This window comes from Chamaea fasciata, unplaced genomic scaffold, assembly GCF_029207755.1.
Source record: "Chamaea fasciata isolate MVZ Bird 193981 ecotype frontalis unplaced genomic scaffold, bChaFas1.0.hap1 SCAF_3, whole genome shotgun sequence".
NCBI classification, from domain to species: Eukaryota; Metazoa; Chordata; class Aves; order Passeriformes; family Sylviidae; genus Chamaea; species Chamaea fasciata.
The window spans coordinates 31,851,895-31,865,472 of NW_027094088.1; the positions used below are offsets into that span (position 1 = coordinate 31,851,895).

The 13,578-nt window shown below is 41.8% G+C and overlaps 1 protein-coding gene across 1 annotated transcript; it reads right to left on the reverse strand.

Annotated features, from left to right (window-relative positions):
- Positions 1-1,169: 1,169 nt before the first annotated feature.
- ABCG8 (ATP binding cassette subfamily G member 8) lies at positions 1,170-13,402 on the reverse strand. The gene is made up of 13 exons (XM_066180408.1): positions 13,350-13,402; positions 11,861-11,965; positions 10,973-11,129; positions 8,877-9,115; positions 8,336-8,468; positions 7,016-7,285; positions 5,000-5,165; positions 4,826-4,909; positions 4,303-4,502; positions 4,112-4,188; positions 2,544-2,811; positions 1,888-2,015; positions 1,170-1,409 (listed from the first exon to the last, which is right to left on the reverse strand). Exons 1-13 carry the CDS (start codon positions 13,395-13,397, stop codon positions 1,272-1,274), a joined length of 2,013 nt encoding a protein of 670 aa, XP_066036505.1. The 5' UTR covers positions 13,398-13,402; the 3' UTR covers positions 1,170-1,271.
- Positions 13,403-13,578: the final 176 nt, after the last annotated feature.

Sequence of the window (13,578 nt, forward strand, 5' to 3'; positions counted from 1 at the left end):
GCAGTCCTAACTGCCAAGCAGAACAATAAAAGACAGTTGTTCTTTCATTCCTATTTCTTAAGAAAAAAAAAAAAAAAAAAAAAAAAAAAAAAGCAAAACCAAAACAAAACCACCAAAACCAACCAAACCTCACAATTCCCTTAACAGTATCTGGGACATTAACTGCTGATGACACTAGGAGTTTTCCACTGTGTGGAACTTGCAAATGAAAGTCAAGTAGACAATCTGCTTTGGGTTTCTCTATGTGAGAACAGAGATCTGCATCTAAACGTTTAGCAAGCAAGCTAATCTTACAAAACGCTCACAGCAACTGTACACCTAATTTGCACATGCACTTACCAGGACTCTGTGAATTGCAGCCATTTATTTACTGATACTCATTTTCTGAGCAGAACTAGGTGCACCATGACCAGCATTAACGTGTTGCATCATTAGATTTTTAATTACTCCGGGGCAGGTTGGTGTTTTCTACCAGAGAACCTTAGGAAGCAAACTTGGCAAATTGCTATGATGTGCATTACAATGGAGAAAGATGTCATTAATAACAATCAGTTGCTATGCATTTATATTGTAAAAATAAATCCAAGAAGGTGAGATTATTTTATTTGCTACAAGATCTCATCTCTACGGTGAGCAAATACCTGTTTTGGGCATCATCAGCATATTACTGGAACACAAAGGGGAAACTTTAAAACACAGAACTGAAGCTTTAAAACACATAAGCAATTAGAACACAGAGTAGTTAACAGTTGTGTTGTCCATCCTTGCATGTTCTCCTGAAGCACTTGTGAAATCTTCTGTGTTGCTTTCCTCTGTGCTGTTCCTAATATATGTCATACATGCCACAGAAAGTGTTTTGATCCTGTTCTCTTGTAGCCCTCTGAATTAAGTGCTCATCGTATGTTCAAACGTGGACTAAAACATCAGCTATTATTAGAGTGCAGTGGGTCCTTTTATATCGGCGGCCCATAGTTCAGATTATTTCCAGAAGTGCAGGACTCACAAGCGCCTTGTCGCTCGTTCAGACCATACGTGAAGCAAACAAAAAGCCCAAAGCCCACCCCCGACCCAAACCCCAGGCTGCAGCCGCGGTCCTCGGCAGGCTCCCGCCCGCGTCCCGACTCCTGGGCTTCTGCTGCCATCCTGTGGCAGTCGTGCTGCCGGCGCCCGCCGCTCCCTGCCTCCTGCGCGGCTGCCGGGGCTCCCACACCGGGAGCCTTCCTCCCCTGCCTTCCTGCTAGGGAGGCCGTCACCTGCTGCCTCCGCTGCTCTTACCAGTCTTGGGTTGATTTCTGCTTGATAAAGCGCAGAGATAAATAGTATAAAAGCAGGAAGCTGCAAATTATGCCAGTGAGGACGACGTAGCTCACATAGAGAGGGTGGGAGTCCAGGTCCATAGCCTGAATGATCTGCAATGACCAATAACACAAAATTAGGAAAAGATACAAACTTTTCATGCTGGATCTGTGAAGTGTGTTTTATGTGTAAGCTTCCCTGACCCCTGGTACCTCCCCCTGTTTTCCACCTTGGGTGTAGCTTCCAGGGTGGTTTGATAGAGAGTTGCAGCTACACTATTCCTCTTTCAGAAGAACACAGTTCAGCTTCTAAACAGTTCCAGCAAAGTGCATATTTGAGGCTGGTGTAGGAAAGAGTTGCCCTTTATTGTTTTGTTTTTTTCTCTTCAACTAAAAGAAAGGCAGAGAAGGAGTGACTGCCCTAGGGCCATCTTTAGGAACAAATTGACAACCAAGCATGACACAGCTTCATGTGCTCATTTGGCGACTGCCCGAATTTGAGGCCTACACCATCTATTTAAATATGACAGGCATACAAATAGCATTCCAATTTCTTATCAAACGTGTGCAACAATTTTTCCTACTGACTTACAAGTTTCCCTGGTATTTGAAAAGTAATGTTTCGATCAGTCATTTCATATGTGGTGTCAGTGAACTGAACTTGCATCATTCCTTGAAAATTCCATCTGACGAAAGAGATTTTTGAAACCCAGAAAGGAACTGGAAAAAAAAAAATGACAGAAATTGATACACACACACAAAACTTGAGACCTCGAATACTGCCGTGCTGCTGCCAAATACAGCAGGTTTGTCTCACTTCTTGACAGCCAGAGGCTGTAAACATGTGACAGTTTATTATTGGACAAAATGGCAGATATACTTTACATAGTTACATGGAGATGGGAAATCAGGAGTTAGCTAATATCCATATCCATCAAACTCCCCCTGTCAACTAAGTCTTCCTGGAGCTCCATCTTCATCTTTTGAATACAATTCTTTTTACTGAAGAATTTAGCAACCACGTTAAGAAGCTAGCCTTTCACTAGTGCTTTTTTGACCAAACTTCTTGTTCCTTGATTTTCAGATGGAGAAACTGATGTAAAGTAGATGACCTGACTGCACTTTCACCATCCAAGAAGATAATTGCAAAGGTAAGAATAAAGTAGAGATTTCCTGCACAGGACACGCTGTCACTGATGAAAGCCATTGATGTTTCAGTTTGGAGGGAGGGTGGGAGCTTTGTCTTACCTGTCCAGAGGCTGTTCAGGCTTATCACAAAACCACCACTCAGGTAGAAGGACGTGAAGAGGACGTTGCCAAGGAAGGCCGATAGCTGTAACGTCGGCAGCAGAGCTGCCACCCAAAGTGCCATGGCACGGGCACTGTAAACAGCCAACCACAATAACAGGAAGTTCAGCAGGAAGTGTTCTGGCTCAGGAACAAGGTTTGCCAGCCAGTAGATGGGAAAACCATAAATTATAACAAAAACGCAGTGTTCTGGGAGCTCCCCCAGGATCTGTTTGGGAAGATGAAAAAGAAAATAAAAAAAAAAAAGGTGACTGATACTAAAATACATGAGATGTGTCTTAACATACTTTTGGACGGTTTATAAAAGCTGTAGGAAAAACTCCCTTAGAATGCAATCATCTCCCTGTTTGGGCTTGCCAGTGACATGCAAAACCAATCCACAACAGAAACAAATCCTTGCTAATTTTTTCTCCAGTTGTGTCAATGCCTAAAACTAATGGTTACCAATTATTTTGTTAAGAGTTTTGGGTGCTTCTAAGATCATAATATACTTCTGCTGCGAGCTGATGTGCTTGATAACATTAATACTGTTACTGACTCATGGCACTGAATGTTTTGTCCCAGTTTGGTTGAAACTAATGTGAGATGGAATTTGAGACAAATTTGGCTGTTGGTCCCTTCACCACCTTGTCCCAAAGCCAGTCCAGTTAGCAACTTGATTCATTGTAAAACCAAAGCATAACTGGAATTTTCTCAAATACTTAAAGAGGTACATAGGCAGAATTAGTTCTTCCCAAGAGGGTTGCTACTATCCTCTAATACTAAGGTTGTAACAAATTACATCGATTTCTCTGTGAATAATGTGCAATCTTTGTGACACAATGCAAAGAATATTTTTCTCTGGCAACCACTAATAAGCATTTAAAATCTTGTGCAGAAATGGAAACCTAAATTACAGATGCCATGGCAGGCAGAACTCATCTAACATCACAAAAGAGGGATTATTCAAAACCCTTGTGAAAAACAGAATGTAGTTTTTAAAAAGTTCTGAATTTAATTCTAGAAACTCTGGCTCTTTGTGCACGTAATACATTTTTTAGCTCAGACCAATAGAGGCCCAAACAACTACTGGAAATATCGTAGCATTTTGTCATTTCTGTTTTACCTCTGCTTTAGCATTTGATACGAATGTTTTGTTTTACAGATCAAGATACATAAGCAAACTTTCAAAGATGCTGCAGTGAATTAAATATGCAGGTATGTAAAATTGTCTAAACTTGGAGATTTGAGTCTGAGATTTCTCACATTTTGGCCAAAGGGCCCAGTGAAAAGTTCTTCTTTGGCTTTTCTGGTGTGGCATCTCAGCCATGACTTATGGCAAAGTTCTAAACTAGTGTGAAGCTTGATCTATTGATACTAAGGAAGCGAGACTGATGACCTTAGCTGGCAGACACAAAAGAAAAAAGTCTGATATGAATGTGATTATTTATACAACAAGGCTTTGGTTTGCTTGTGGTTTTTAATGTTCAAGGCAGCTGTTTGTATTTCCTGGCAATAAAACCAATTACCTTAGCAAAGAAGTATGGGCTGACAGAGTACATTCCACCTTCCAAGTCATGATAAAGCATTGCTCTTTCCGAATGACCTGCAGGGTGGGAACAAACACATTGGGTTGTGACAATAGGTTTATTTTTTTAATAGATTTAAGAATTTTTTAATTTTGATTCCTTATAGTGTTTACAAGAAGACCGACACTTACATTTGGCAATAACATCCAAAATTATTGTGAATGGGATTAGGGCACCTATCATGTACAGCAGGGCCGTTGTGTCACGAATAGAGAGTCCATTTTTCTCATGGCCATAGTACAAAAATCCAATTAGTAATGACATAAGAAGGGCTTCAAATCCATGGATTAATAATGTTGAAAGATCCCTGAAGTCATTGGAGACCTGACGACTAGGAAAACAGCAATATTTACCGTAAGATTTAATGCTTACTAATGCCACTTATATTCAGACATAAAGCCCCAAACAGTGTTGAAATCAGTTCCTGGAATTTGCTGCCTTTGGCTAGGACAGGAGTTGGGCTCCCTGTTTCTGTAAGGGATTTTACCTAATCAAACCCATGAAGCACCTGTAGCCATCAAGTATTTCAGGTCTAAAATGCTGAAAGCCTGAAGGAAGGAATTGGTATGTGACGTTCTGTGCTGTGCCTCTTTCTGATGATTTTAAATACGAATGGGCATGTTACAAAATTGTTTATGCCGAGGATAAGGTTACCTTAATAATATAGTGAACTGCTTTAAGGCTCCTGGTAATTGGTTACTTGAATGGTGAGGCATATTGAGAACCTCTTCTGAATTCCTACCCAAAAAAAAAAAAGAGAAAAAAAAATTTAATTAGCACAAGGTGTAGCTATTATTCCAGACCTTCTGTATGACACTTTTTCTTTACCTCTGCTTGATGACTGTGGTCTCAGCATTGTCTCCTTCAGTAGCCTTCCATAAGGAATCATCAAATTGTTTGACCTTTTCTACAAACAAGTTGGCAAGAGCATTTGCTCTTTTTCGGCTCTCCACCTCCTTTTCTGCAGTCTGTTTGTCAATACTGGTCAAGTCAACTGCAAGACATTACTTGATGTGAGTCCATGTGCCATAGAAGAAATAACTTTCTGATGTGTTTAGAATCAGGGATTTCATTGGGAGCAAACGGTCCAACCCGTGTACATGCATTAACTAACAACTGTTAAAACTACCAGTTACTTTAGGTAATCAGAGATGAGCAGATTGTTAATGTGTATGTTTCTTACCTAGTCACTCAATGAATCACTGAGAGATTACACAATTGCTTACTATAGTATTATAAACTACTATTTCAGATTTTTATAAATTTCATAGCGCCTGGAGAGCAGTGCTGAGAAAATATATCTTGAATTTCCTTCCTGGCATGTAGGCATTCACAGTCTTCTATGTGACTTTGACTTAAATCATGTTTTTTTCTTAATCTGAAAAATTATAGTTACTGTCTTAGTTGTATCTCACAGAGCCGCCATAAACTTTACCTGATACTGAGAAGGCCCAAAGGGAATATTATCTAAGGACAATACAGTCATACCAATAATAGTTGATTCAGCTTTTTTTTTTTTTTTTAATCTAAACTTACAGTAATATTTTCCCATGCTGACCTTGGGTGTAGATTGACAATATCTGATGTTTTACAGATGTTTTCTGAGAGAACTATCACTGCACATTTCCTAAGACCTTGCTCTGGGCTGATCATGTCTGTTCAGCCACTCTTCGGAGGAGTCCATCAGAAATTCTGTGCCTTCTTTGCTGCCCTGGTCACCTGTTTCTCTGTCAGACACAAAGCCAGCATTTGTGTGTTTCCATCAGGTGCTCCCTCTTGCTATGGATGCTCTTCCATCCTGTCCTATTTCCACCTTCCTGTTGCTCATATTTCCTTTACTTTCCTGTGGATACTGACTCCGTGCATACCATTTAATGATCTTCCACCTGCCTCTCCGCCCTCCTACCTCCATGTCACAGGGGTTTGTCTCTGTGACCACTGGCTGTAGCTACAGGCTTCCCCAGGACTGCCTCTCATTCTCCATTCCCATACAGGGGTGCTGCAAGCCTTCACCAGGGCTGTGCCTGGCTGAGGACTGCTCTGAACCCTGAGGGTGACAAAGGTCTTTTACGTGGAGCTTGACACCAAGGTTAACTTCTGTTTATCTCTGCACAGCTGGCACTGCCTGTCACACAGGCACAGCTGAAGAGATTACTCCAGAACATTATGGTTGTCTGAGGTCTATACCAGGTTTTCTGGCCAACTTGAGTGCAAAGACCTGAGGGCTGGAATTGAGCCAGCCTGTGTAAAGAGATTTCTGCCATTAGATTAACAGGGACAGATTCCCCTTTCACGTTGCAAAAAAAACCCCCAGAAGATTAACAGATTTGAAACCATGTAACCTTTCTTCGGGGAGTAAAAAGGTTGCTGATTTGCTTTAGGATTTTCTCCCTTCCAGCATAGGGCAGCACTCCTTTTTCCCATTACTTGTTCTAGGTTTGTCTCAGACCAGGAGCTAGCTTCTGGGAAACAAACTTCTACATTTTCTTAATTGAGAAATCTGTCTACAGAAAACAGTTGATCAGTTTATCTGTGTCTTTCCCAGAGAAGCTTCAACCAGCTAAGACATGGGGATAAGTACGCTAAACATGTTGACGAGTTACTGCATCTGGCACAGTTAGAAGGAGCATTTTTAAAATTAGTTTTGTCTGTACCTCTTGTTTTTGCTGCATTTCCTGTACAGACAAATAAGGATCCTATTAAAAACTGAACTTGCTGCAATATTGATTTGAGTTAGTTAGAAGAAATTTCCAAGAGAGTCATGGTCAATAAAAATCAACATTACCACTTAGGAAAGCAAATATTTCCAGTAACCCTTTTTTTATGACAGTGCTTGATACTGACCATAGAAATCTGCAGGATTGCTGTACTTTGGACAGGGATAGCCGAGTTCTGTGAAATACTGGACCATGTCTTTAGCTGTTCCACAGTAGACAGTGAGTCCAGAAGTCATCAGAAGAACCAAATCAAACAGCTGGAAGATATCTGACCGGGGCTGATGAAGTGAAAGAAGAACCAATCTGTTTCCTCTGGCCAGTCTGGATAATGTTATCACAAGGTTATGTGCAGTAAAACTGTCCAGTCCAGACGTGGGTTCATCAAGTATGAGTATTCCTGCCAAAGACAGTAAGTTTAGCTGTGGAAAGCAGCATGTTTGGTTTGGAAAATATGTTCTAAGTGAAATGGTGCTAATGCATGAAATTTCACTCATTGATTTTAAGTTTAAAGAAAATATTTTTTTTTTTACTTTAGTACATCTATTCCTGAGCACCACTTCTTACAAAAGCAAAAATCTGCTTTCCCCATAACTATAGAAGTTTAACTTTATACAAACAAAAAGTTTTCAAATCAATTTCCTAGGGAAAAAAGCTGATGGGGAATCTTATTCAACAAGAGGCAAAGTCAAGGTTAGTAGTGCTTTTGATATATATACAATCAGAGAGGGGATTCAATCCAGCAAAATCAGCTGTGGATTTAGCGTCATGTTTTGCTTCTGCTGAAGCCAATGGAAGTTACTAGTTCACCTGCAGCATGAAGCCATGTCAGTGAGTTGCACAAGACTACAACGACTGACTTTACAGCGAAGAAAATGACCTTTTCCTGTTAATACTGCACATGTGAATGGGGGCAGTGTCAAAGGAAAACAATCTCCACGTTAAAGTCAAAGTGACCTGTGGCATGTGGTTGGATAAAACCCAAACCTTATACTGATATGCACAAACCAGGGCCCTGCTGTGAGAGAAACTTCAGGCAACTTTGAGTAATCTTTGTGGTGGTGGTTTTAGAGTGGTGGGTGAAGGCTCCTGGCGGCTCTGCCTTGGTCTGTCTCCACTCTTCCACTGGCAAAGGTGACTGAAGCAAAAGTGTGTCAGCTGCTGAAAAACTCTGTCCACAGAATTATTCCTGTAATGATTACAGTAATATCTGTGATCAGCACTGATTGCAGTTGAAGCAAATGGACCAGCAGCAGTCACTAACTGTGCTGTGGTGAGGCAGCCTCTGGAAGAGGGTGGTGCAAGGCCTGTTAAGTGTCCCAATTATGAACTCCTCCAGCTGCCCTAGGGGCAAGTGAGTGTGTGGCTCTTCCCTGAAAGCTTCCATCGTCATGCAGTTATGCCCAAGTGGTGTGTGGTGGGCCCCAGGGAAGGTGTGAGTTGTGCTCACCCGGGTTCCAGAGCAGCTGCACGCCGATGCTCACCCTGCGCCTCTCTCCCCCGGAGACGCCCCGCAGGTACTCATTCCCCACCCTGGTGTTGGCGCACTGCCGCAGGCGGAGCTCTGCGATCACATCTTCCACCTGCGGGCATCCAAGGGTGACAGGAGTCAAGCAAGAGTTCATTTGCACATTCGTGCAGAGATAAAACTGAAAATAGGATTAATGTGGTTAAAATTCATCTGGATATTTCAGTGCTAGAGACACTTGAAAACAAATCTTGATTTTAGAGGTAACATTAAAAAAGACTCAGCGATCAAAAATTTAGTTCGTCTTTCAGCCTCTCTAATGCTTTCTCTAGATTGTCATTTTTTATGAGCTTTGGAACAATTGCTGGTTTCTATCTTGAAAGATGAAAAAGGTTTATAATTCATAATCTACATAAAAAAATGCCAGATTAGCTGTTCTGACTCCAAACACACAGGATCTCTTGGATAATTCCTGTCAGACACATTTTTGACAACTTTATTTTTTTCCCAACAGCTTAATTACCCTTTTTTTCCTCTGTGAGTCTGAAAAAAACTTTGGAAGGCGCAGTTTGGCAACGAACAATAGTGTTTCTCTGACAGTCAGGTGGGGGAGCAGTCGGTCATCCTGCCTCACGTGTGCTATGCATTTCCTAACAAGCTGGGGAGTGCAGGGTTTGTTGTTGATCATGACTTGACCAGACTTGATTTTGCCTCCATGATCCCGGCAGGTTATCACGTCAAGCAGGGATGTCTTTCCACCGGCTAGAAAAATAAAAATTGAGAATTGATTTCCAAGGGATGGTTTTGAAAAGTGATCTTGTCATAGACAGAGATGTTAAGGAAAAAGAATTCTTCGCCAACCCCTCCCGAGCTTTTCCCAAAGTCACAGAGACAGGGTGATCTTCAAAGAAAATACTGACTACAAGTTCCTGTCCAGGAAATCTCTGTCCTCTGGAATGGTGGTTTGAACCCTTATCATTTCTCAGCAGAATAGGGTAGTTGGGCTTTGAGGACAGCTTCACGAACACAAGATGTCACTTATCTCTTTGGTAAACTCTCTTTCACTTTTGAAACAGAGGTGAAAGACGGTCCCGCCCTTGCTGCAGGGCTGGCACTCAAATGTTCAGCAAGAGCTTTCTTTGTGGAGGGATTTGTGAATTCAGAACCAGCAGCAGGATCAGCTGAATGACTAAGGCATTGAATGATTAAACAGACAATAAGAAGATTAATCACGATTGAAACAAAAATTATGATTACTTAAATAAGACAAAAAGTCATTTAAATAATTAAGAAAAGCTGGCTCATACCCAGAGGTAAGAAAAATGAAACAATGAAAACAAAACCTGATTTGGAGTTAAACAGCAAATGAATTTTTCCTTTTTGTTGTATGATTCTGTATGTAAACACACAGAACTCTCTTATGATTAGATGTCATTTATTTCTAGTCTCCCTGTTGAAAGATTAACTCCACACTTGCTTCTTAATACATACATCTTGAAAAAGAAACCCATCCATCTGTAAACCACGTATTGCTCTGTTTAAGAGTGACATATTGATTGCCATTGACAATGTGAAACCCATCAGCAGTTTAATCCATTTTACTAAGGCATTTGATGAAATAGATGATAAACAGCGTTTGAAAATAGTTTGACTAGTTTGCAGAAAGGGGTTTGTGCTCAATGTATGTTGCCTTACAAAGGTGCTATATCTATAACTCAGTATGTTATTTCATCACAAAGCTTTTCCTTCTATTATCAGGAGAATCTCTGAGGCAAGCTTCACTTACATTAGGAATATGTGCTAAGGAAAAATTCCCATGGCAATAGGGAAGAAAACTCTCATTTTTTAAGGAATAAAAACTTCTTTGGCAAATATGCCTTGCCTTTGAGAGAGCATCTTCACTGTATCACTGAGCTGAACTGATGTAAGGCTCTAGTGGAGACACACCATGGGGGTTTTTACCTCCCAAGTATGGCACTTTTAACTTCAGTTTAAAGGTCCTGTGTCTACTTGTCCCCCTTGATCAGTCCCACCAGAAAATGGAAGGAAAATCCAAACCCCAGTGTAATAAAGCAGTAACACCAGACAGAAGAGGAACTGTCTTTTCTTCTCTCTAAGTTTCTATTAATTAATGCAAATGCAATACTTTATCCTGTTAGAACTGTTTCAGTCCAAATGGAATTCCTGCTTATGGTTATGCAAATTGACACTGATCTTTCTTACGGGGTCTGGCCTCATTTGTTTGCTATCTGAGTACGGTCTGCAATTGGCCTGTTTTGAATCTGAGCCATGAAACTGATTCAGGTCCAGCAGATCCGGGGCTGCAAGGCCACACTTGTAACAATACCCCACTACACCTCAGGAAACAGAATGTAAATGTGTGCAGGGCATAACAAAAATCGTGTTTCAAAACAAAGTTTAGTTCCCCCCTCCCTCCCCCCCCCAGTATCTTTCTTTGTTCCCTTGTTCATCATGTCACTTAAAGAATGTATTTTAGTGACGCATCCAACAGTTTTTTCTCAGCTAGATTTTGACATTAAAAAGACTGCAGAGTGTTGCCCTTGATGGTGTACATTTCATCTGAGAGCTGCTCATATAATGACATGTGGTTGCTCTTACCAGTGCTTCCTATAATTGCAAGCATCTGACCACTTCGCACTTTTAGATTCAGATTTTGGATGACTGACAGGTGGGAATGGGGATCCGATTTCCAGGTCCAGGGCATTTTCATCTGAGCAAGGTTCTCATACCAGGGAATTTGGGATGCTGTGTTAACCTATCAGAGAAGGAAACAAGTTCAAGCAATAAACTATTTAACAACAAATACCTTCAAAGTTACAATGTTACAAGCAAAGCATATATTAAAACATTATTGTTCATCTTCAGAAATACATCGAAGGTAGCTCTTTTGCAGCCACCTAATGCTTTCATGCCTTTCTTCTTGTTCTGTTAATCACGAAAACTCTCTGTCCTTTGTTACTTTGGTAATTTATTACTATTGCAAATTTTAAATGTTTCAGACTTTAAATATAATTAGAAATTCCATGAAGCTGAAAATTGTGAAATCTTATTCAGATGCCATGGTGAGAAGGAGATTAAATATTTCACTGGTTCATCGAAATCCTCCTTGTTAGTCATCTTCTCTTTATCCCCTTCCACATACTTGTTCTTGCCAGCAAGGGCTCCTTTCATTCCTAGCTGAACAGAAAGTCCCTCTGCTCCAGCCCTCAGAGGAATAATTTTGCTCAAGACTGAAACAAAGCAGGGGCTAGAAATAGATCTCTCTTCCTGTGTTATGTCTTAACTTTACTGGATGTATTTACAATACAAGGGCTAGTCTGCTGTCAGTATTGCAGCCAAGAGTGTGATTCTGCTCACAAACTGACCGTGCAGCAGTTGTGTGAACTTTTTCAACTTTATCTGGCTTTTAAAATGGCCTGGGTATAGAAACAAGCATTCCTGGATATGCTTCCTACTGAAGAGAGATGTATAAATGACAATTTTTACCTGGTAGTTGAGTTCTTTGACCTCCAGAACGTTTGATTTTCCACTGTATGTGAAATAAAGACCGTTATCTTCTTCAGAGTGAAAAATCGTATCCTGGGTCTCGGTCTGGAAAAGTTGTTAGGTGGATTACAACAGTTAATTACAGTAACCAAAGCGCTGCTAAAGTCTGAGTTCAGAAAAGATGAAGCACAAAGGGAAATTTATTTATGGGATGTAACAGTATTATTGATGAGTTACTGTAGTGCAAAAGTCTGAAGGGTTGAAATGAGTTATCAGTTATCTGTTAATCAGTGTGAAACACTTTGTTCTAGTGACGTGTGAGGGCCAAACATGCTGTGTTGTGCATTTCTAGTTACTTTCAGATTGAAAGGGAAAACTTTCAAAATGGAAATAAATGTCATGCCACGACAAAGAGATTAGACTTTTTTTTTTCCTGAAGAAAAAAAATGTACTATTTCAGCAGTATTAATCTACTGAATCAAAATGGTGCATATTGTAATTGACGCTTTTTGGCAGCTAAAACTGAAGGTTCAATGGAAGTATGTCCATTATTGAATTCCACACATAAACTTGGAGGCTGTGTGAACAAATAGGTTTGCAGCCACTAGTGCAGTCTCTTTCTTCTCTTTTGTTTTTAAAATTCACCATTTATCAGCTGGGACTTAACGTTCTGAGATATCAGTTAAAATAACAAGAGTCTACTTGGCCCTTTTGCATACAGCTGCAGTTACGAAGTCCTAGCCGAGGCAGCTTTCTGGCTTTGCGTTCAGCTCTGTGTGCATGCCTGCAGTTTTCCTTCCAGCCATCTCCCCCACAGCTCTGTGCTTTTCCCCCTTGCCAGACTCATGCCCTAGCCAAGGCAAATGTACCTGTTCCCTGTGTACCAGACCCTACCCGTGCCTGTGGTATCTTTGGCGGAGAATGACCGTGATCTTTGCGTGCACCTCCTGCCGTCCTCGCAGCAAACAAGGCTGATTAATTTTTTCAGTCTAGATACACAGCAGAAAGCGACATCACACCAAGCAGCCTGAAAAGCCACAGGAAAGCCCTCCAAACTAGCCCTGCTGCCAAAGCACTCTGAGCCCTTCCTTATGCTGAACCTAATTTTTAAAAACAGGTGCTCCCCACAAATGTAGGGATCCAATCTGAAGGCATTTCCTGGGAAAGCCAGTCCAGGATATGCTCAGGGGCTTTCTCCTCCATCCACACATTTGGAGACCCTCTCTCAGCTCCACCGTGGTGGCACCTGAGCAGGGCTTGCATGGCACCAGCCTCACGCCCAGCGTGCTCCGGTGGGGGACGTGGATGCTTTCTGCCCCCCGTTTCAGAGCGGGACGAGCTCAGGGCAGGCTGACGGGGACAGCCGTCCGGGCAGGATGGCTGCCCGCCTCTCCCAGCTCCCGGCCGGCGCTGCAGCTGCGGGATTGCTGAGCCCTCGGGCCGCACACTCCACGCGGGGCTCTCTCACAGCCAAGCCCTCGCACATCACCTGGCCACGGATGGCGTCGTCCAGAGAGACACTGTCAGTTTCCTTCATGGCGGCGGTGGTGGAAGGTCTCGCTCCCTGCAGTGGTTTGACTATCGTCTCTGTGAAAGCTGTAGAAATCCTTCTCCGCTTGGTTTGGAACGCAGTCCTTTCCAAGGCACCCTCACCGCATGTCTCCTGGCGCGCTGCGTCTCTGCAGCTGGCATGACCCCGTGGACAGGGAGATATTCCC

Coding starts and splice junctions, on each gene's coding strand:
- ABCG8 (XM_066180408.1), bottom strand. CDS start 13,397: ATGAAGGAAACTGACAGTGTCTCTCTGGACGACGCCATCCGTGGCCAG. Junction 9,116..10,972: donor TGCAATTATAGGAAGCACTG/GTAAGAGCAACC, acceptor TTATTTTTCTAG/CCGGTGGAAAGACATCCCTG. Junction 1,410..1,887: donor TTCAAATACCAGGGAAACTT/GTAAGTCAGTAG, acceptor TGGTCATTGCAG/ATCATTCAGGCTATGGACCT.